At 54.3% G+C, this 20,079-nt stretch overlaps 1 protein-coding gene across 1 annotated transcript in view; it reads right to left on the bottom strand.

The window, feature by feature from the left end:
- CNGB1 (cyclic nucleotide gated channel subunit beta 1) overlaps positions 1–20,079 on the bottom strand; it is a 69,867-nt gene that overhangs the window by 15,596 nt on the left and 34,192 nt on the right. Inside the window, exons 17-27 of the mRNA XM_027620158.2 lie at positions 17,724–17,883; positions 14,867–14,974; positions 13,399–13,556; positions 12,175–12,336; positions 10,443–10,651; positions 9,359–9,409; positions 9,003–9,089; positions 7,088–7,152; positions 6,143–6,265; positions 1,242–1,383; positions 345–504 (exon numbers count right to left, since the gene is read on the bottom strand). Coding sequence (XP_027475959.1) covers positions 345–504; positions 1,242–1,383; positions 6,143–6,265; positions 7,088–7,152; positions 9,003–9,089; positions 9,359–9,409; positions 10,443–10,651; positions 12,175–12,336; positions 13,399–13,556; positions 14,867–14,974; positions 17,724–17,883 — 1,425 coding nt within the window. The remainder of the gene's footprint in view (positions 1–344; positions 505–1,241; positions 1,384–6,142; positions 6,266–7,087; positions 7,153–9,002; positions 9,090–9,358; positions 9,410–10,442; positions 10,652–12,174; positions 12,337–13,398; positions 13,557–14,866; positions 14,975–17,723; positions 17,884–20,079) is intronic.

Raw genomic sequence — 20,079 nt, 5'->3', positions numbered from 1 at the left:
TATGTGTGTGTGTATGTATGTTTACGGAAAGAGAAGGAGAGAGAGGGTCTTCCTTCTGTCCTGATTTCAGCCGTACTTCCATCTCTGATGGGGATGCATTTCAAGGCAGGGGAAGGGAGGGGAGGCAGGGAGTCCAGAAGACAAGGCTCTCAAGCCTTCAGGGGTCTCCTGACGGCCCAGCTTGGGGCACCGCATGGGCCTCCCTGGGTGCCCCTCACTTGAATATGTTGGGGCCACAGCCAAGAGGCCCCAGTGCTCAGGACCTCAGGGACATGGGTCAGAGGCAGGGCCCTGGGAGGAGGGGGCCAGGGGATAGCTGGTGGCAGCCGCAGCACCTGTCTTACCCAGCATGCCTTGGGACTGCCAGGTGTACTCGTACCAGGTCTTGACCCGGTTCTGCACGGAACTGGGGATCTTGTAGAAGTTCATGTACTTCACGGTGTTGTCCATGCAGCTGCGGTAGTAGGCCTGCCCAGCTGTGGCGGCCCCCACCACGTCTCTCATCTAGGCTCAAGGAGGAAGCATCAAAGGGCAGAGTGGGGCTTTGGGGGGGGGGGTTGTGTCACAAGCACGTGTACTCTATTCGGACTAGGGGTGTGCGAGGGAGGGGGATCAGGAGAGAGGGAGACCCACGTCCACACACAGAGAAGGTTGCTGATGGGAGAAAAATTCTGCCCCCAGGGTGGACGCGGGACGGAAGGAGTGAGGCTGCTGAGCGCAGCCGCCCACGAGGAGGAAGTGCCTCGCCGGGCTGGGCTGCCTCTGGTGCGGCCTGGCCCCTCGGTGCCAGAGGCCACTTTGACCTCACTGGAGGACGTGTGAACCCGGTAGCGCTCCTCGGGGCAGGACCCAATTCTGAGGCCACCTGACTGGCCTCGTGCATTGATTAGAATAGGAGATGCATCCCTGCACATTAGACACCCCCAGGGGTTTCTCTCCGAGGGAACAGCCCAAATCCCCAGCCTTTGCAGAAAGCCATTCAGCCCAGCTCTCCAAAGACATCCCAGAGGGACCCACTTTCCAGTGGAAGCAACCGTAGAGAAGAACGGGACCTAGACCTCCACCCCCATCCCCTTCACCCAGCAGGTCCCAGAGCTCCAGGCTCCTGAGTCCAGGTCCCATGGTGTTTCCTGGACTTAGTCCGAAACGAATGGCCACAGATGATGACATTTCTGGCAGAAGTGGGAGGGAGGGGGTCCTGCAGGCAGGTGGGTGGCAAGTCAGACTAGTGACCCAGCTACCTGTCCGATCATCACAGAGAAAGCGAAGACACCCGTGAAATAGTTCAGTCCCTGGAAGACGATTTCAAAGAGCGTTCTGGGGTCAGGCAGCCCACCAATGGTGATGAGGGTCTTCACAGCCCAGTAGTAACAGCGAATGTAACTAGAGAGAGAATAGGAAAGAGACTTCGGTCAGCAAAGGCCCCCCCCCCTTGCTGAGCCTGGGTGGCCTGGCTCTAACAGATGTGCAATATGCACATCTGTTTCTACATGCAAGGAAAACAGCCTCACCCCCACAGAGCATGCGGTTTGCAGAGTGTATTCATAGATGCAGAGGCACGTTGTCACCTCCATTTACAGATGTGGAAACTGAGGCTCCAGGAGATTGCTAGAAAGACTTGGCAGGAGGGAAGACCAGGGTTTTCTGACTTCTGATGTCTGGGATCCCTCAATATTCTTTCAATTTCCACTAACTTCCCTTTGTCATCCCGCCATGTTGGTTCACGGAAAGCAAGAGTGACACTGAACTTGGAAGATATCTCGAGGACTACGTTTTCTGACCCTCTCCCTTGCCCAGACCTTTTCCAGACAGGGAAACTGAGGCCCCAGAAGGCAAAGGGAACACTCATGGTCACCAATGGGCCAGGTCCAGAGATGGGATTAGAATTCAGTCTGTCATCTGCTTCTGTTGAGTTGTCACCCACAGTTGGTAATGTCGCTCCACGGGCGCAGGAACCAGGGAAGGGAGGTATGGGCCCAGGAGGGGCCCCGAGCTCATCTCATTATCACAGAGAAGTAAGAGCCCCTCACACATCTGTTCGCTCCTTGAGGCTGGGCCCTCCCAGGGGTCGGCAATGAGTGAGGTCACCAGGGCTCGACGACAGGACAATCCCGGCTGGCTTTCCTGTGCCTTCCTGTCTTCCTACCTGGGCATGCAGGAGGCGTCCAGAGCCTGCCCTGGCCCCAGTGTCCTGATGCACCCGCACTTCTGAGGTCCTTGCTCAGCTCCAAAATCAAGACCATCATCCGGCTGGCAGCTCATCTAGTCTGGGGGTGACCCCAAGCAGGCCCTCGCCTGGGCTCTGGCCACCGCTGTTTATGCAGAGTCATAGTTAGCACACGTGATCTGGACCGGACTGCCTGGGCTCAAACCCAGCTCTGTCACTTCGTCACCGCCTAACGTGGACAAATTACTAATCTCAGCAAGCCTCGGCTTCTTTCTCCTAAAAGGGACCCGGCAGCAGCACATCCTTCACGGGGAATCACAAGGACAAAATATGGCACTAGAAGAACGCCTGGGACATGACGGGCTCTCAGTCAATGTCAGCTACCAGAGCCTTCTCTGTCGCTGGTACCGGCCCCGTGCCCCCAGTTAGGGAACAACAGGCTCACCCGTGTCCCCAAGAAGCTCACCGTCTAGTGGCGACAGGCAAGAAATCGTGCAGAGAGCACTGGGAGGGGGAGGCAGAGGTTGGTGGGGCTCTGCCTCTAACTACTGGGGCTGGCCGCTGGACCACCCTGCACCGCATTCCCACCTGGTGCCTGGAAACCTCAGGACGGCGCAGGCCTCCCCCACAGAGCCCCCCATCATACTGTTCCTGGCCACCAGAGGGCGTGCAAAGCAGACTGAAGCGGGGACGGAGCTGAGCGCTGTCTGGGAGCGGAGTGGGTGCTCCTGGACTCCCAACAGAAAGGCGACAGGAACAATGACCCCAAACCTTCCCCCAAACTCCTTCTGATTGGAGATATTCTATTGGCATGGCACGTCTTAGGGGCCTCCCTGAAGTCCTCATGTCTTCCATGCTCCTGGGCCTGTGGGGACCCCCCGCACGCTCCAGGCCAGGAAGAAGCAGAACAGCGCGAGGGACCCAGGTACGTGGGAACTTGGGTCCTCAAGCCCCTGGGCCAGAGCAGACACTCAACAAATGGTCACTATTTTGAAAGTGATTATTAGCCGTGATATTGGACTTCTGGGTAGATCCTTCACTCTTTGTGCTTTTTTGCACGTATTGGGGGTTCCCTGCAGGATCTTCGTCTGGAGAAGAATAAGACTGCTAAGACAGCGTTCCCCCTTCCAAGTTGCTGCAGAAGGAAGTCCCTGCCCTCCCCTTCCCTGCTTGCCCTTCCACCGCGGGCCTGCCCGTGATGGGTGTGCCAGGCCCAGTCCTGGGACCTGGGTTCTCAGCTTCTTGGGGCACAAACCCCTTTGAGAATCTAAGGAAAGCTAGCAAACTTCCCCTTAGGGAGGCCAGTGTGTCCTCAAAATTTAGCTCCACTGGGGCGCCTGGGTGGCTCAGTCGTTAAGCGTCTGCCTTCGGCTCAGGTCAGGATCCCAGCGTCCTGGGATCGAGCCCCGCATCGGGCTCCCTGCTCCGCTGGAAGCCTGCTTCTCCCTCTGCCCCTCCCCCTGCTTGTGTTTCCTCTCTCGCTGTCTCTCCCTCTGTCAAATAAATAAATAAAATCTTAAAAAAAAAAAATTTAGCTCCACTTTCCAGGAGGGTGGTGGTGGGACCCCCGTACGTCTCTGGATCCCGGCTTAGGAACCCCTCTCCTGGTACGCTGGCTTCCCCATAAGAATGACCATAGCTAGGACATGGTCACTGACTCCTGTCCACATGCTACACACAGGAGTTTCTCATTCCTCACAAGAAATCTGAATGTAATACTATGCTCAGGCTGTAGAGGAGAAACTAAGTCTCAGAAAGGGGAAGGGCCTCAGCCAAGGTCACAGAGCAAGTTTTAATGAATACCTTCTGTGCGTCCCTTCCCGGGATTCCTGTCCCTTAAGCCTGTGCCCTGGCTCTCCAGGCTCACAGCCCCGACCTGGACCCCAGGTGCTTCTGCTGCCCTTCCCGCACCGCCCTCCCTCCCCCTGACCACACCAACCCTTCGTCTGTCGCTCCCCCAACTGGTTCCTTGGCTTCCCCCCATCCCTCCAACCCCTCCTTCCCTCAGCCATCACCAGCAGAGTCATCTTTCTGAGATCCCTCTAGGTCCTGTCATCTTCCTCCTTCCAAGGTTTCGAGGCAAGAGGTCAGAGGGGAGCTCGGTTATCTTTCCATACCCATCCGACCTTTAAAACTATGGCAGCCTATGGGAACGCCCTGTAATTTCCCACCTACTCTTCTGGAAACCGAGAACTGCTCTAAAAAAAATAGTGTACTAATGACAATAATAATAATTTTTTTTTAAATCTTAAAAATGTTCAGATCCTTGGCCAGGCCATCGCCCTTTAGGAATTTATCGTGAGGAAACAATCAGGCCAGAGGACAAAGATTCAGATACAAAGATGTTCACTGCAGTGTCACGCGTCAGACTGAGGAACTGGAAACCCCTCAGTGCCCAGGGATGAGGCCATAATTAAATAAACACTGGCCTCTCTGCACGGGGAGGGCATCAGTATCGGGGGCTTTTTTAAAAACAATTAATAATAGGCAAATATGCACGATATCATCTTATTCTATATCCCTGTGGGTGACCTATTTTTCCACATTTTCACATTTCTAACATTGGGATGGATCTTACAATCTATGTGTCCATTTATTGTAATATTTCTTTTTTTTTCCCAAAAAGCTGCATTGACTCAATGCGTCATAGAAGGAACTGCATCTTAGAAGCGAAGAAATATAGTGAAGAATGTTTCTGATCCTTCTTCAGTAATCAGAATAAATAGATATGAAACAAAGAACAGCAAAAAAGAACCCCGTACTGGCTCCCCATTGCCTAGAACAATGCTGTTATCCCATAAAAATATGATGCGACCCACCTACATAATTTAAAATCTTCTAGTTGCTACATTTTCACAGTCAAAAGAAACGGGTGAAATTAATCTCAAAAACAATCATTTGTTTTAGTGACCCAAAATATCAACATTAGTATCATTTCAACACATAACCAATATTTTAGGCGTCAGTAATAAGGCAGTTGGCATGTTTCTTCATATCTTCTGAACCTGTATTTCACAGCTCAGTCACGCTGCGTCTCAAGCACTTGGTGGCCCCCCCGTAGCTAGCGGCCACGTTATTGGATAGTCCCCGCCACCACCCAAGATGGCTCCCAGAGCCCTGACTCCGCCATTTTGCAACTCCGCACCTTTCTTCCGGCTGCTCCCTCCCCCAGAGCTTTCTCTGCCCCTTCTCTCCACCTACCAAGGCCAAAATCAAACGTGGCTTTTTGGAATTGACCTTCCAGTGCCACCTTCCCCACACCTCTCCAGCACCAGGCAGAGGTTATGCTGGTTAAGAATGCAGCCCCGGGTTCAAATCCCAGCTCCGGAACTTATGGGCCAACTGTGTGACCCTGGGAAGTGACTTCCCATCTGTTACCTCCTCTATACAATGGGAATGATGATAGTGCCTATCTCGAGTGATGACTGGGAGGATTAAGTTACTATGTTAAGTAGTTAAAGCAGGGCTAGTTACAGAATAAGCGTTCTCCTCTCTAAGTGCTCGCTGCTATGATTAATAGTAGTACCACTGCCGCTGTCATCACTTGAGCCTGTCCACAACGTATGGCAGCTGTCTATGGCCAGTAGGTTTCACCTCGTCTTCCAGCTCCCGCATGGCTAGTGATGCCCAGGGAGCTATGCTGAGAGTGTGCTCTGGCCTCCTTCCCACTTGGCCGTGTCCACGGGGTAGAGGAGTGGAGGCACATGGGAAACGAATGTGCCAACTCTACTAGGCTTTAGGAGGCTGAAAGGATCTTTCTAGCAAGTCTTGTTCCTGTCTGTGCCCCTCCGTGCCTGGTACACGGCGGGTGCTCAGGAAATGTTAGCTCAGTGAGGACACGGAGACACGGTCCTCAGCCTTCCTCATGTCAGGGGTTCCGTGGGAGCGAGGCAGCCTCAACAACATGCGGTGGCAATGGTATCTCTTTCTGGGACTCTCAGTGAATTATAGCCCCAGGAAGAGAGTGTGGCTCACCTGTTTCCTATGCCATCGTAAACCCAGTGAGTGGAGCCGATGCCCTGATAGGCTGACGCCCAGTAATACAGACATGAGTTCACATGTAGGCTGTAGAGCAGGTAAGCCGTGGTCCTGATCACCCTGCAGAAGAAGGAAACGCATGAACAGAGCGGCAGGGAGGGCGGCCATGACCTCTCACCCCAAGGGTTGGAACTGCAGGGAACAAGCCCACCTTCACCTCCCCTGACACCCGCCTTGGACATGCCCCTGGTGGAGCGTCACAGCCCTGCCCCGCTGCCTGGCAGGATGGACACCTGGCAGACACCTGGCAGGATGGACTGGGCCAACCGCATGCTCTGCGGAGACTTCACCAACTAGGGACGGTGGCGTGTGAACAGCGAGTTGTCCAGGCCAGGGGCTGGGAGGGCCCTGAGTTCCATGTGCAGACAGTGCTGGGGCAGTGAAGGACAGGAAAGGTCAGCAGAGGCTGTATCCTTGGAGAGGGCCAGGGAAGGGACGGACGCGTGCAGGGAAGGGTCCCTCTGTGAGTGACATGGGGAAGCTTTGTCCCTGCGTGTGGCCCGGCTGGGCTTGTGCCCCACTCTCCGACATCAAGAGATGGCCCACTGTCCTGACAAACACCCCCCCAACCGTGTTCGAGCTGGATTGAGGGGCCCAGTTCCCTGCGCTGAGATCAAAATGACACCCGGCTCCCTGGAAATAGCGGTGAGCCATGCATACGAACCTCTGTATGCCCTCCTCACAATTGGGGGAAATGGGACATTCCTGGCTCTCTAAAAAAACAACATCCCTTCAGAGGAGGGCCAGGAAGAGGCCTGGCTTCCGGTAGCACTGGGGCCCGCAGGGCCAGAGGAACTTGAAAGGGGAAGAAATATGAGTAGAGAACGCCTTGCTCCGTTGTTGCTGCGAACGGCCCATGGCGTGTGTGCGTGTGTGTCTCACCTGTAAATATAGGCTTTGCTGAGGATGGATTCCAGGCGGCTGTTAAACTCGAAGAAGGCCAGGTACTGGGAGGAAGAGCAAAGCATCAGGACAGCCCGCCGTCGGTGGGGTGGGGCGCCACCCTCCCCTGTCCCCCAGCGCGGAGGCCTCTTTCTGCAGCGCCCCCCAGAGGAGGCTGGACAGTGAGCATTCAACATCAGAGGTCCGTAGCCCTCTGAGGGGTGGGGGCCAGAAACTCCATTTACCAATCCGCAGGAAACCGTGACCCCTCTTCCCATAGAAATTACACGTAGTCCTGTTCTCACAGTTTGCCGATGTGTAAGGCGACTCCTTAGACCTCTCGAAGCCTATCATGACATTTTCAGGGGTACACACATCTCAGGTTAAGGACCCTGTTTGCAACGTTTACTTATAAAGGAAACCATTTTATAAAGAAACAGCATCCTTACCACCCCTTACGTACATCCTTCAAAGGCTTGTCTATAATAATAAAAGTATAATAGTAGCTGCTCTTCTTTACTGAACACCTTTGATGACCACACTTTATATTCATTACCTTCTTGCTTATTTACACGCGAGGTGCATGGTAGCATTCTCCTTTTACAGAGAGGACATTGGCACTTCGTGATGTTGAGTCACCCGCTCAAAGCACACAGCTGCTAAGTGACTGAGGCAGGATTCGAACCCAGAGCATATTCAGAGCGGCAACACACCGCACACGTGTTGTTGGACATTGGAGAATGACTGTGAGGGAAGTTCCCCGAGCCATGGGCTGGTCGTCCTCCCCGGGGTCCTTCTGAAGTCCCTCCAGGGTTTATATCGGATGCAGGGGGCTGTGGGCTTGGATCTCCCTCCCCTGAGGCTCAGAGTTGTGTCCTGAGTCGCGCTGAACACCAGATACGGATTCCATTGCTCTGGGGGGCGGGGGGAGGCTGTAAAACTCGGCTTGTGGGTCCACAATTGGTCTGCCAGGAAAACCCATTTGAGGGATCCCAAGTGCTCTGACTGGCTGTCGACCCTGGTCACATTACAAGGATCACTGCCTGGTCTCTCTTTTACCCTGTGTCACCTTCACAGGGACACCGGCTCTGCCCCAGCGGCAGGAAAGATAGCTGTCATGACACTGAGCAACAACCAACAATGAGAACAGGTATTGGGCTGCACGACCAAATCTATCCCGGGTACTTCCTGGCTCCTGTGACCTTGGGCAAGTCACCCAAGCTTTTCAAGCCTCCGCATCCCCATCTTTTATTTATTTATTTATTTTTAAAAAGTTCCTTCTTTTATTTTTTTTTAAAGATCTATTTATTTATTTTGAGAGAGTGAGAATGAGAGAGAGAGAGAGAGAGTACATGAGAGGGGGGAGGGTCAGAGGGAGAAGCAGACTCCCCGCTGAGCAGGGAGCCCGATGCGGGACTCGATCCTGGGACTCCAGGGTCATGACCTGAGCCAAAGGCAGTTGCTTAACCAACTGAGCCACCCAGGCGCCCCGTGTCCCCATCTTTTAGACGCAGACCATCATAAAGCAGAAGTCCCTCTGTTGTGTTTCTGTAATTACTGAAAGCATAGACCGTGGAGGCAGACTGCTTGGGTTCCAACCCGGACTCTATTCTTTCCTACCTGTGTGACCTAAGGCAAGTTACTTAACCTCTCTGGTAAAATGCTGCTATTAACAACACTAATCTCTGTTAAACTGTGGGGTTGAGGAGTACGTACTTGTAAAGCTTCTGGAACAATCCCTAACACACAGCACAACGAAGAAGCTCTAACACTTTTAAGGAACTTCCCATCCCCCCTGGGGCCATCCTGATGCCCCACCCCCACCCCGCCCCCGCTCCCCAGTGCTGCTCAAGGCAGACATCAAGATGCTAGTGCAAAGCACGGGGGAGCTGAAGGCCCTGGATAGGAAGCCTACCTTCAAACAGCGGGGTAAGCGCAAGAGGGGATTCACACCGAACTTCAGGTAGAGCAAGTCCAAGGGCAGGAGGCAGAGCATGTCCATCTGAAATCCCAGTGGGACACCGCAGTGTATAAAACAGGCAGCCCCCAGGGGGTTGGGAGGTAAGGGGAGTGACAGGGTCTCTACCTTCCCTGGAAGGGTGAGGTCAGAATGCCCCAGGAGCGGGCAGAGAGCATTTTACCCACAAGCCTCCGTTTGCCTAGCCAGTGTCATTCTGGTGGGAATGACATCGCACTGGCCCCAAAGCACCCAGGGCCCCCAGTAACACCACCTTCCAGGACCCGGCGGAAGCTTGCACCCTTGGCACACACCTTAAAGCGATGAGATTTCAGGTAGTTATTGCGCATCTCCTTCTTGTCCGTCTGAAAGAAATGGAATATTGACTGTGAAATGGCCCGAAAGCTTAAAACCTGACCCGGTGGGGAGCAGCATGGACATCCCTGCAGAGTTTCCACCTTCCTATCAGAGTAACAGCCCTGGGGACAGTGGAGCTTTGGTGAAAGAAAGCCTCAGGGTCTGCAGGCAGTGAAGCTGGACCTCTGGGAGAGGAGGCTGGACCTCCTGGGGGAGGGGGGGGAGTTGTCCAAGCTCATCCGGCTAGATTCCGATTTCCTAGCTGGAAAGTCAATATTAGGCTCATTCTCTTAGCACGTGGGTCTTACCTGGACCATTTGCAACCTGGTTTACTGAGGAACCGCCTCCCGCTCTGATCAGGCTGGGGAAAGAAGCTGCCCAGGGAACTCTTTTTCCTCTAAATTGTATTAGAGACACAACCCCAGCCCGCCTGCGCATAGAGGAGCAGGCCCCACCAGTGTGGCATTTTGGAAAGTGACCTGCACAGAGAGATAGGGACTGGGCCCTCTGCCTTCGCCAAGTCAAAGTCAGAACTCAGTTTCCTCCCCAGGAAGTGGGGCCTGCACCAGGGCACAGGGTCTGATGCTGATCCAAGCAGCGCACTCTTTGCAGGACCCCCCACCCCAGGAAATGCCGTTCGCCCGCAGCTCCCATGCTGACCGCTCTGTGGACACCAACTCAATCCACCCTCACTGCAACGCTATGAGGTGGGAACAATGACTCCCCCCCCCTTTTATAGATGAGAAAACTGAGGCTCAGAGCGGGGATGCAGCTAGTGGTCGTAGAGCTGCGATTTGAACCGGGTCCACCTAAGGGTCATTCTCTGGTCCTCTTTCCATCTTTAATTCTGTCAGGTGCTGCAGGAGCCATTTCACCCATGAGCAATATTCGTGGGTGTAATTTGAACAAGGATGGGCACACACGCCCGAGATCTTGCTCCCTTGTCTTGTCTATCAGAGCAGCAGCTGGGGTCAGACTCCCGAAGGCCCTGCTGCAGGGCCTGCCCCCCACCCCTGGCCCTGCCACCCGCCCAGGACTCACAACGATGTCTCCGCCTCTGACAAACTGCAGGCGCAGCTGGAACACGGTGATGTCCAGGAGGTAGATGAGGTCACACAGGTAGTCCATCAGCAGCCAGAGGAGGATGTTGTCTGGCGTCTGGTAGGGGAAGGCCCAGCGCACGGGAATCAGCCAGCAGTTCCAGTTCCAGGCCAGCACCACGAAGAACAGCCACAGGACATACATCAGGTCTGTGGGGGGGGAGCGAAGGGGCAGGAATGCGCTAGAACGGCCGTCAGAGGAGGGCTCCTCTCAGGAGCATCAGGGTAGGGCTTCCTTCTTTCCACTAGTCTCTTCCTAGATGTAACAGGAGTATGTGTGTGTGTGTGTGTGTGCCTGTGCGCTTGTGTGTGGGCATGTGCGTGTGCTTGTGTGTGTGCATGTGCCTGTGCATGTGTGCTTGTGTGTGTGTATGTGTAGGCATGTGCCTGTGTGCGTATGTGTGCATGTGCGCGTGTGCTTGTGTGTGTGCGTATGTGTGTGCATGTGCGCTTGTGTGTGTGCGTATGTGTGTGCATGTGCGCTTGTGTGTGTGCCTGTGTATGCGTATGTGTGTGCGTGTGCATGTGCGTTTGTCTGTGTGTGCGTATGCATGTGCGTGTGCACGTGCGTTTGTGCGTGTGCGCGCGCGTATGTGTGTGCATGTGTGTGTGTGCTTGTGCGTGTGTGCCTGTGCGTGTGTGTGCCTGTGTGTGCGCGTATGTGCATGCATGTGCGTGTGTGCCTGTGTGTGCATATATGTGTGCATGTGCGCTTCTGTGTGCCTGTGTGTGCATATGCATGTGTGCCTGTGTGCGTATGTGTGCATGTGTGTGCGTATGTGTGTGCATGTGCGTGTGTGCCCGTGTGGTGTGGATGTGTGTGCATGTGCGTGTGGTTGTGTGTGTGTGCGTGTGCCCGTGTGTGTATGTGTGCGTGTGTGCATGTGTGCCTGTTGTGTGTGTGAAACTATCTCTGATTTAAAAATAAATCCCTGCCAGGCCCTAATAAACCAGCGTACTCAGCAGGGGGGACGATGGGGGCATTATTAGATAATAGGTAGCTAACTAGAAAACACTTTGCTCTCATTCTTACTGAAAGAGTTCCAAAAATGTCTTTCCTACTTCAGTAAATACACAATAGTAAATAACGCCTAGAAGATGGACACACAGACGGGTGGAGGGATGGATGGGTGGATGTCGTGGGTCACATGGTCATTTTAGAGGCCCAGTGGACAGCAGGGTTGGCATCTTGTCCCCGCAGGACTTGTGTGACCCCAGGAAGGTCTCTCTGTGGCGCCCACCCTGCCTCCCTGGGGAAGGCACAAGGAGAGGTCGGCTTAGAAAGGCTGGGAGGTCCTTCGTCAACTGTAAAGTGCCGTGCCCATAGGACGGGTCGTCATTCCTGAGGAATAGAACTTGTGAGGGGAATTCACTTTAGATGTCACAAGAATTTCTGCCCTTTTCTGCTCAGAGCAGCAGCTCCAGGAAGGGGCCCGCAAGAACAGAGTAGAAGGCAGCCTTGGCCAAGAAGCAGGGCTCCCGGGTCTGCCACTAACTAGTCGTGCCTCAGTTTCCTTGTCTGTAAGGTGGGGGTGATGGTAGGTTCCTAGTCGGGGGCTTTTTGCTTGTTCGCTCCTGACGTGCCCTTGCACTCCCCCTGCTTCTCCCGCTCGGTCTCCTGCCCTCGCAACAATACGTGGTGGGGGCAAGGCCCGGGCCCACCCAGGACTCACTGGTCAGCGGGTCGATGCTCTGGGGAAACCGGTACATCTTCCACGGGCGGCGCTTGAACTTGCAGCAGAGCATGTCACAATAGTGGTCCTCGCCCTCCTCCTCCTGCCCCGGCCCGGCCGGCTTCACTGCCGGGGCCGGCTCTGGGGCTTTCTTGGCCGGGGCTGCGGGATGACACCGGTGACCATCTGACCCAGCCCTGAGGCTCGGGCAGAGGCTACAGAGAGAGGCCAACCAACTACAGACTCTGGACCTGGAGCCGAGGGGACCCTGGCGCCACCCCCAAAGCTGCAGTCAGCTCTGCGTGCGGAAACCGGGGTGCTCTCCACAGCAAACCCCACGGCACCCAGCCGGACACTCTCACCAGCTACTGGTCTGGAACTGCTTCTCAGGAGCTACCCAGAATGAAGTGTTTCTGGGCAAGTTAGGTGTTTCCAAAAGTCTGCTTGTGCGTCTGTGTTTGGACCCCCTTGGTTCTCTTGGGAGGGCTGGGGGCATTTCCTACCCCAGACCCCTGCCACCAAGGGCCAGAAACCAGGGAAACCTTGCTCTGGGTTTCTCAGAGCAGGAACCTGAGCTCCTTCATCTCTGAAACAAGACACTGAAGGGGACCACAGCCTCTCTGTGCATCAAAGGCGATGGTGTTGGTGACCTAGAGAGTGACTTTTGTAGGTTCAATACGTTTGCGTTTCTAGCTTTAGGACTGTGGATCCAGACCCTGCTAGGTCCGTTGTTGGCGCCCTGAACTCTGAGGCACAGTCCTCCTTTGGAAACCCTCCCTGGCAGGAGAGCACTTCTCTCATTTCCTCTTGGAATCTTGAAAGCAGGAAACTTTCAGGTAGCCCCATGAGATTATGGCAAATGAGGCCTCCGAAAAATAAGACTGAAAAAAAGTGGGGTGTGGACGCCATCTGTGTGTAAGTCCATGAGATGCCCCCCAGGCTGGACCACCTGCCTGCTAGTGGGAAAGGCCCAGAAGGGTCGAGGAGGGTACGTGCCCTGTGGGAGTGGGAGCCAAGTAAGATGGGATCATCGGTCAGAACTTTGGCCGTATTCCCTTCCCTGGTTCCATAGCTAAACCTGTACATACAGGACCCCAAAATCCAGACAGTGGGGAACTTGGCTTTCCCCAAGCACCCCAACCATTTCCTTGGGGGTACCCTCACCATGAGTTTACAAGGGGCTTTAGGGGACCCATTTCTGGCAGGGTGAATCTCTGGACTCACAGGGCTTAGGGCTCTCTTCATCAGAGGTGACGTCAGGGTCGATGAGCTTCTCCTTCACCTTCTCTGTGCGCTCCTTGAAAAGCTTCACCAGCTCCTGGAGCCGGTAGTTGATGAAGATGCTGTTCTGGCTGGCCGCAGACACTGCGCGGTCCTGGCCACTGTGGACACACCACCCGGCGCTGGGGCGGGCTGGATGGGGCGGGACCCCTGTGCCCCCCGGGCCAGAACCAAACGGCGTCCGTACCCCACCCAGCCCGAAGGAGGCAAAAGCTACCCCAGTTTCCTTCGGCCACCAGAAACATCAAACCCACTTTAATAGGTCCTAGGAGGAAATTCAGTCTGGGGCTCACACCTGGGGGCCCAGCTTTTAGAAAATGTACCACGCAGGATCTGATTTGGATGGGCAGTTCTGAGAAAACTTTGATCCCACTTGCGATTTAGGGGGAAACTCTTGGAACTCAGGTCAGGACTGTTAGCCCCAGTTTGGGGTTCCCATGAGATTCGTGTCTGGGACAGATCAAAGAGCAGACAGGGCTACGCTTCTGGCTCAGGAAATAGCTGATGGAAAAAAATAGTGCGGATACGTTCTATATCCTTTTAAATTATAGGAGTTTAAACTGTATGCACTCGCAGCGAGAAAGACAGATGGACAGAGAGACGGACAGAGAGAGAGAATGAATGTGAGTCTGCCCGGCGCTCCACTCACGGGGCAAGTGCCCTGGGTGGCCTGGGACAGGCTGTCCTCTGAGCAGCGTCACTCTGACCATCGTGCTGAGCTGAGTGCATACGAGTGTTTTCACACCTATTTGTTTTCAGACACGGGGGCACCGGAACTCAAGCCAGCTACTCCCCTGGTGCTCACTTGCTGAAGCAGGCTGGGGACAAGCCGTATGGGGGTCCCAACAAGAAAGGGCACACAGGTATGGTGGAGACGCTAGCTGCTCACCCACATCTGCTCCCTCCCGTGGGGAGTGGTCGCTGGGACGCAGACACCCAGCGAGGGTGGCCGGGCGGGCTCCCAGCAGGGGAACATGAGTGGACTTGCTACACGCATCTCTGGGCCCCTTGTCTGAGGTTCTGATCCAGCGGGTCTGGGCTGGCAGCTGGGAATCTGTACTGTTAACAAGCTCCCTGGGTTCAGATCCCTGGCGGTCCTTGTTTTCCTCACTCCTGACCCTCTCAGGGGTTTAGAGCCGGGAGCCAACCTCTGCCCGTGGGCCAGGAGCCTCTCCTTTACAACAAAGCCCCTGTGCGTTCTGCAGACCGTACAGAACTCCTAGGCCAGCCAGAAGCAGCCTGGGCAGGAGACCCAGCCCTGTCTTAAAGCTCAGAGGCTGCTGGCAAAGTTGTGGTGGAGGGTTCTAGAAACGTCCATGCTCTCCCCCTCAACCCCAACCCCCTCCCCTTGCCTGCTCATCCCCACCCAGACTTCCAACTCTCTGAGACCCCAGAGGTGGTCCCTACTCACTCAGTGCCCTGTGGGCTAGACTGGTCCAACCAGGCAACCACGGGGGACTCAGCTGGTGACAGTGCCTTGAGCTCTTCAGCCTCATCACCTCGGGAGGGCAGGCTCTTCCTGCAAGGACACAGACATGGAGGGGCCTTCAGCGAGGGCAGAGGCCACAGGGGGAAGTGAGCCGACCTCGACCCCTGCAGATCAGTCAGAGCTGAACCCTGGCGGGGGCGGGGGCAATGAGACAGGGGGTGTTGGTGCTGCAAAGGGTCCTCACTTGCCCGCAGGGAGACTCAAAGGGAGAAGAGAGGGACACAGCCCTCTCTGGACCTCAGTCTCCACATCTGTTCAACGGCCTAGTGTAAAAGTAACAACACTGACTTGGTGTCAGGCAAACTTGAGTTTGCATCCCAGTCCTGCTTCCTACTAGTGTATGATCTTGGCAAGTGACTTAAACTCTCTGAGCCACCTCAGTTTTCCCATCTGTAAAATGGGACTAGATTTACTCAACTCATTGAGATACTCAGGACTCAGTGGGGCCTCAGCTTAAATGTTCTGCTTTCCCCTCCCAGTCCCCAGCACACCCTATCTGAGGAAGGAAGACCAAATCCTCCCCGGGCTCCCCTGTCATTCAGTGCATGTCTGCCCCAGGACTGTGCATTCGGAGCCATTGGAGTCCTGGCTGATGGTGTCTGGGTGGGAATCCACCTGTCATTCTTCCCATCCTCAACTATCGCAACTCAGGATCCCAGAGGCTTCTAGAGGGATACAGATGGAGGGATGTGTAGCACTTGCCTTTATTCCAGAAGGCTCTGAAACTATCCTATGACCTTCTGCCTACTCACTGAGGACGGCAACACTCACGGATTCACCTCCTTCACACTCTAATTAAAATTCCCAGCCGCGAACACGGAGACCAGAATTTGCACAGGTGGAGGACCCAACTCGGTCCTCTTGCACCCAGCCTGGTGCCCTCTCCTGAGTCAGGGTGCCATCTCCTGCCCAAGACACCAGAGTGTGGAACTCCATCAGCAGCTAGGCTCCCACAGCCCTGTTTTGCGTGCAGCCCTGTGCTGAGTGCCTTGCACGAATTAGTTCGTTGAATTCTTCCAGCAGTCTAGTAACAGGTGGTGTGTCTATCCCCATCTTACAGTATGAACATGGAGGACTAGGAGTGTGCATTGGCTTACCTCGAGCCTCCCATTGGTAAGTGGTGAGCTGGGATTCACCCCAAACCAAGGCTTTAAGCTTTTTAAGGTTTAAGCAAACCTAGCCCCTGTGCCCCTCTGTCAGGGTCTGTGGTTTCCATGGATTTCTGGTGCCTATCAGTTGCCCACAATGCTCATTCCATCCCTGACCATAGGCAGCCCCATTGGCTTCCCAAGTCAGGTATCAGAATTCTCCCCTCTCAGGGCCAAGGAGGCTTAGGTAGATGTTCCCCTGGTTTCTCAAAGTCATGTTCAACTTAGAGCTCTCTGGGACAGTCTTGTTTGTTTGTTTAATTCCTTGTTCATTGTCTATCTCAGCCCCATGAGAACATCAGCTCCAAGAGAGTAGGCCCCTGTCAGACTTCTCCCAGCACCCAGAGCAGAGCCTGACACATAAAGTTGTTCAAGAAATGTTTGTGAATGAATGACTGAGTGAATGAGTGAGTGAGTGAGTGAGTGAATTAATGATAAGGACAAGAGGAACCTTGCCCATAAACAGAAGGCAGAGGGCGTGGATTCTATCCCCAAGGGAGCCTACTCCCCCTCTCTGTGCCCAGATATCCACCCCCAACCCAGCCTGTATAAAGAGAACAGAGAGAGGTAGACCAGACGTCTGCAACAATATTGGCTCTGTTTTTTTCTGCTGTGTTCTGCATAGCTCGATGAATGAAACAAGAGGATTGATGGGACAGTGAGCTATGTTGCAAGGCTAGATGAGATTATGACTCTTTTCTTCACATTAAAATCAGAGAGCCTTCAGTTGGCCACATCTAGCTATCTCTGTTACAACAGGCTTTTTACCTTGGCTGAGAAAGTCCTCAGGGACACATGGATGAGAGCAAAGATTAATCAAGAAAAAGGAACTATCTCCTAATCCAACCACCGCAGGAGAAGCACTGGCAGCTCCCCTGCAGCTTAAATGCAGTCATTCACAAAGCAGTGTACCGCACTTCACAGTTTGCCTACAGCTGTATGCAAGACCTCTCTGTTACCTGGCTCAGGTTGTTCAAAACCAACTCTAATCATGTAACAAATTTATATCAAAAAGCATAAAAATGTGCACAGCCTTGACCAGGATTCCCACTTTTCAGAAAGGAGCCCAAGGGCAGAGAGAAGCCCAAAGAGATGTCCATAGCTCCGTTATGGACAGTGCCCAACAAGAAAGTATTTGTTAAGTTCATTCTGGCACATGGAGCTGGAGGAATGTCAGATCTGGTCTCAAATGAAATGTGGTCCAAATCACCCATCCAGTTAAAAGCACACAAAAGCATGGGCCCATAGACAAGGTACAGAAGAGAAGGCAGTAAAATGAAATCACTACCTAGTGCAGTGGGACAAGGGATGCTTATTTTTCTAGTGTTTTTTGGTATCTCCATTCCATTATTTTAATAATAAAACAAGGGGGTGAAAATTAGCCTTGTCACATTTATTACCCCCCTCCTATAGTTGAGGGTACTTGGGAGAGGACTTCCTTGGAGAACTCTTTAGAGAGTCCTAAACCAGAGTTGAGGACTAGGAAGTGGGACCATAGTCCCAGTTCTGACACCAGGTCACCGAGTGACCTTGAGCCGGCTGCTTTCCCACCCTGGCCTCAGTCTCCCTTTCTGGCAAATGGACAGATGGCATGGTGCTGTGAAAAGCCCAAGAGAAGCATAAAAGGTGACCTTTCAGTCCCTGCGGCAGATCCCGGGACCGAGAGGGTGTCGGATTTGGCAGGAGAAGGTGGTGGCGGCTCAGGTGAGGGTGGATTCTCCACGATGAGGGGGTGGCTGTCCGCATCAGCATCTTCCACCTGCACTTCCGGATGCTCTTTTGTAGCAGGCACTTGGAGAGAGGAAGGAGAGGACAGTCAGAGAGAGAGAGAGAGAGAGAGGCCAGGTCCCAAAGGCCTTGCTCTGTTCTTGATAAAGCCACAGAAAGCATGTCTGGAGGGGTCTCTGGCAGCCCCACCTCCCAATGGGACCCACGGGAGAGCTCCATGCAGGGGGTGCAAGAATGCAGAGCCCGGGGGCCTCCGAGGGCCTTGGCTGCCCCAGACCCCAGCCCAGGGGCTGCAAAAGAAGCCGTAACACCATTGAGGCCACAGAAGTTCCTGAGCATAGCCTGGAGTCCAGCTCTCCCAAGCTCTGGTCTTCTCGGGCCTAGTGAAGCCTCAAGGACTTGGGGTTTGGCGGGAGTGGGGGCGGGAGGGCGGCAGCACCCAGAGAGGGCCGGGGGAGGCTGGGAGAGCCCAAGTCTGAGGGCCTGGCCTAGCACAGCCTCAGCTGCTTCCCCTCGCTGGGCCTCAGTCTCCCCATCCCAAGGCAGGGGTGACAAAGGCACACAGCCTCACACTCTTGAAGGGCCTCAAATGGAGACATTGGGCAGTTTCTTGCAACCAAGGATAACAGCCTGTCCTTGGAGTGTGTGTCACCCCTGTTTGGGAATCTGTTTGGGTGTCTCCTTATTTCCAGACCCGCTGGGAGGCCCTCAAATCCATCAACCCAACGCCTCTCCTGACCTCTGAGAAGCCTGGTGCCGGGTCCCACGTCCCAAGGACCAGGTCCTCCCCGGCCAGTCTGGGGTGGCCCTGCCTCGGGCTTCATCACCCACCCCCGGGGCGGTGGGACAGGCCTGCCTGAGGCGACGCTCAGAGGATGCCGAGGGGCCAAGACAGGGCTCCCTCTCCCGGCCACACTGGGGTGGGACCACTCGCTAGCAGCCGGGCCCAACGCACCCAAAATGAGGAGAGGGAGCATTCTGAAGCCCTTGGAGATGCGACTTTCTTTTTAAATGGCCATCATGGGGAAAAAGCCAGCACTTCGCAGAATGTGGCAGAGGGAACCTAAGCGAGACCTTTGACCATTTGTTTTACCAAGCCTTAAGCCCGCAGAGGAAGAGCATGAACAGGAATGGAGAAATTTCTAAACATTTAAGGAACAAGTGTTGCCAGACTAACAAGAGAGATACCCCCAGGCTGTGGAAAGCAGGAGAGAGCGTGAGGCACCGGGGCCCTCACCCTGCTTCTCTGGGCAGGGTGAGCTCAGCGCCCCAGACTGCCCCCAGTGTGGCCCCCGGAGCCTCCGTGAGGCTGTGTCAGGGAGCCTGCGAGGGGGCAGGTGCTCCCCCACCCTGCCTCACCCTGAGCAAGACTCTGCAACCTCCATCGCCCCCAGGAAAGAAGGAAAACCCCTAAGCCTGGTGTTTCATTTTTATAGAATGAGAATAATATTATGAAAAATCAAAGAACACAGCATGACTACATTGGTTGAGAGAAGAGTCATATTTACGTAGAGCACATCCTATGTGCCTGCCTGCCATTTGTTTCACCAAACTCTCAGTGCTTTATATAGATTAATTCTTCCCCCCTTCCCGGCCCTTCTAGAAGGCCACTGTTATCACTATCCCCATTTTGTGGATAAACTGAAGCACAGAAAGACGAAGGAACCGGCCCACAGAGCCAGGATTTGGACCCAGGCAGCTCAGCTCTAGCACTTAGCCTCTTCCTTCGTCCTGAGGTTGGTGACCAGCTTGCAAAGAGGCCTCCATTTAAACAAAATCTCACTCGGGGCCAAGCAGCATCACTGAAATGGGGATGGTGTTCTTCTTACATGCTGCCCTGCCTTATCCGCAGCATCTCACATCACCGCCGGTCATACCACCATGGCTGGAGCAGCCCACTGTCCCAACATGGCCATGGGACTATTTCCCCAAGTGAGCATCATGGTCCCCATTATGGCCTGTGTGTGTGTGTGGGGGGGGGGGCTCCTGGGGACCTGGGCACAGACAAGGCAAAGGAAATGTGGGACGAGAACATTCCTCCCGTTTCAATTCTCTCTAGATCCTGAATGCACAGAGACGAAGTCACAGCCTGGTGCTCCCCGGGCCCTAATGCGTCTCAGACACAGCCTGATTCCCCTTTGGGGCTAAGACGGCAGGTCTCCGCTGGGAGCCTTCAGCAGGTCATCACCGTTCGCCGAAACAATCAGCACGACTTTGTTTTTAGTTCATTTGCTGTTGTTTCTATTTATGCCTTCTATT

The sequence above is a fragment of the Zalophus californianus genome, chromosome 17, assembly GCF_009762305.2.
Source record: "Zalophus californianus isolate mZalCal1 chromosome 17, mZalCal1.pri.v2, whole genome shotgun sequence".
Lineage (NCBI taxonomy): Eukaryota > Metazoa > Chordata > Mammalia > Carnivora > Otariidae > Zalophus > Zalophus californianus.
Note: the sequence above shows the minus strand (reverse complement) of the source record. Positions and strands in the feature narration are given on the sequence as shown.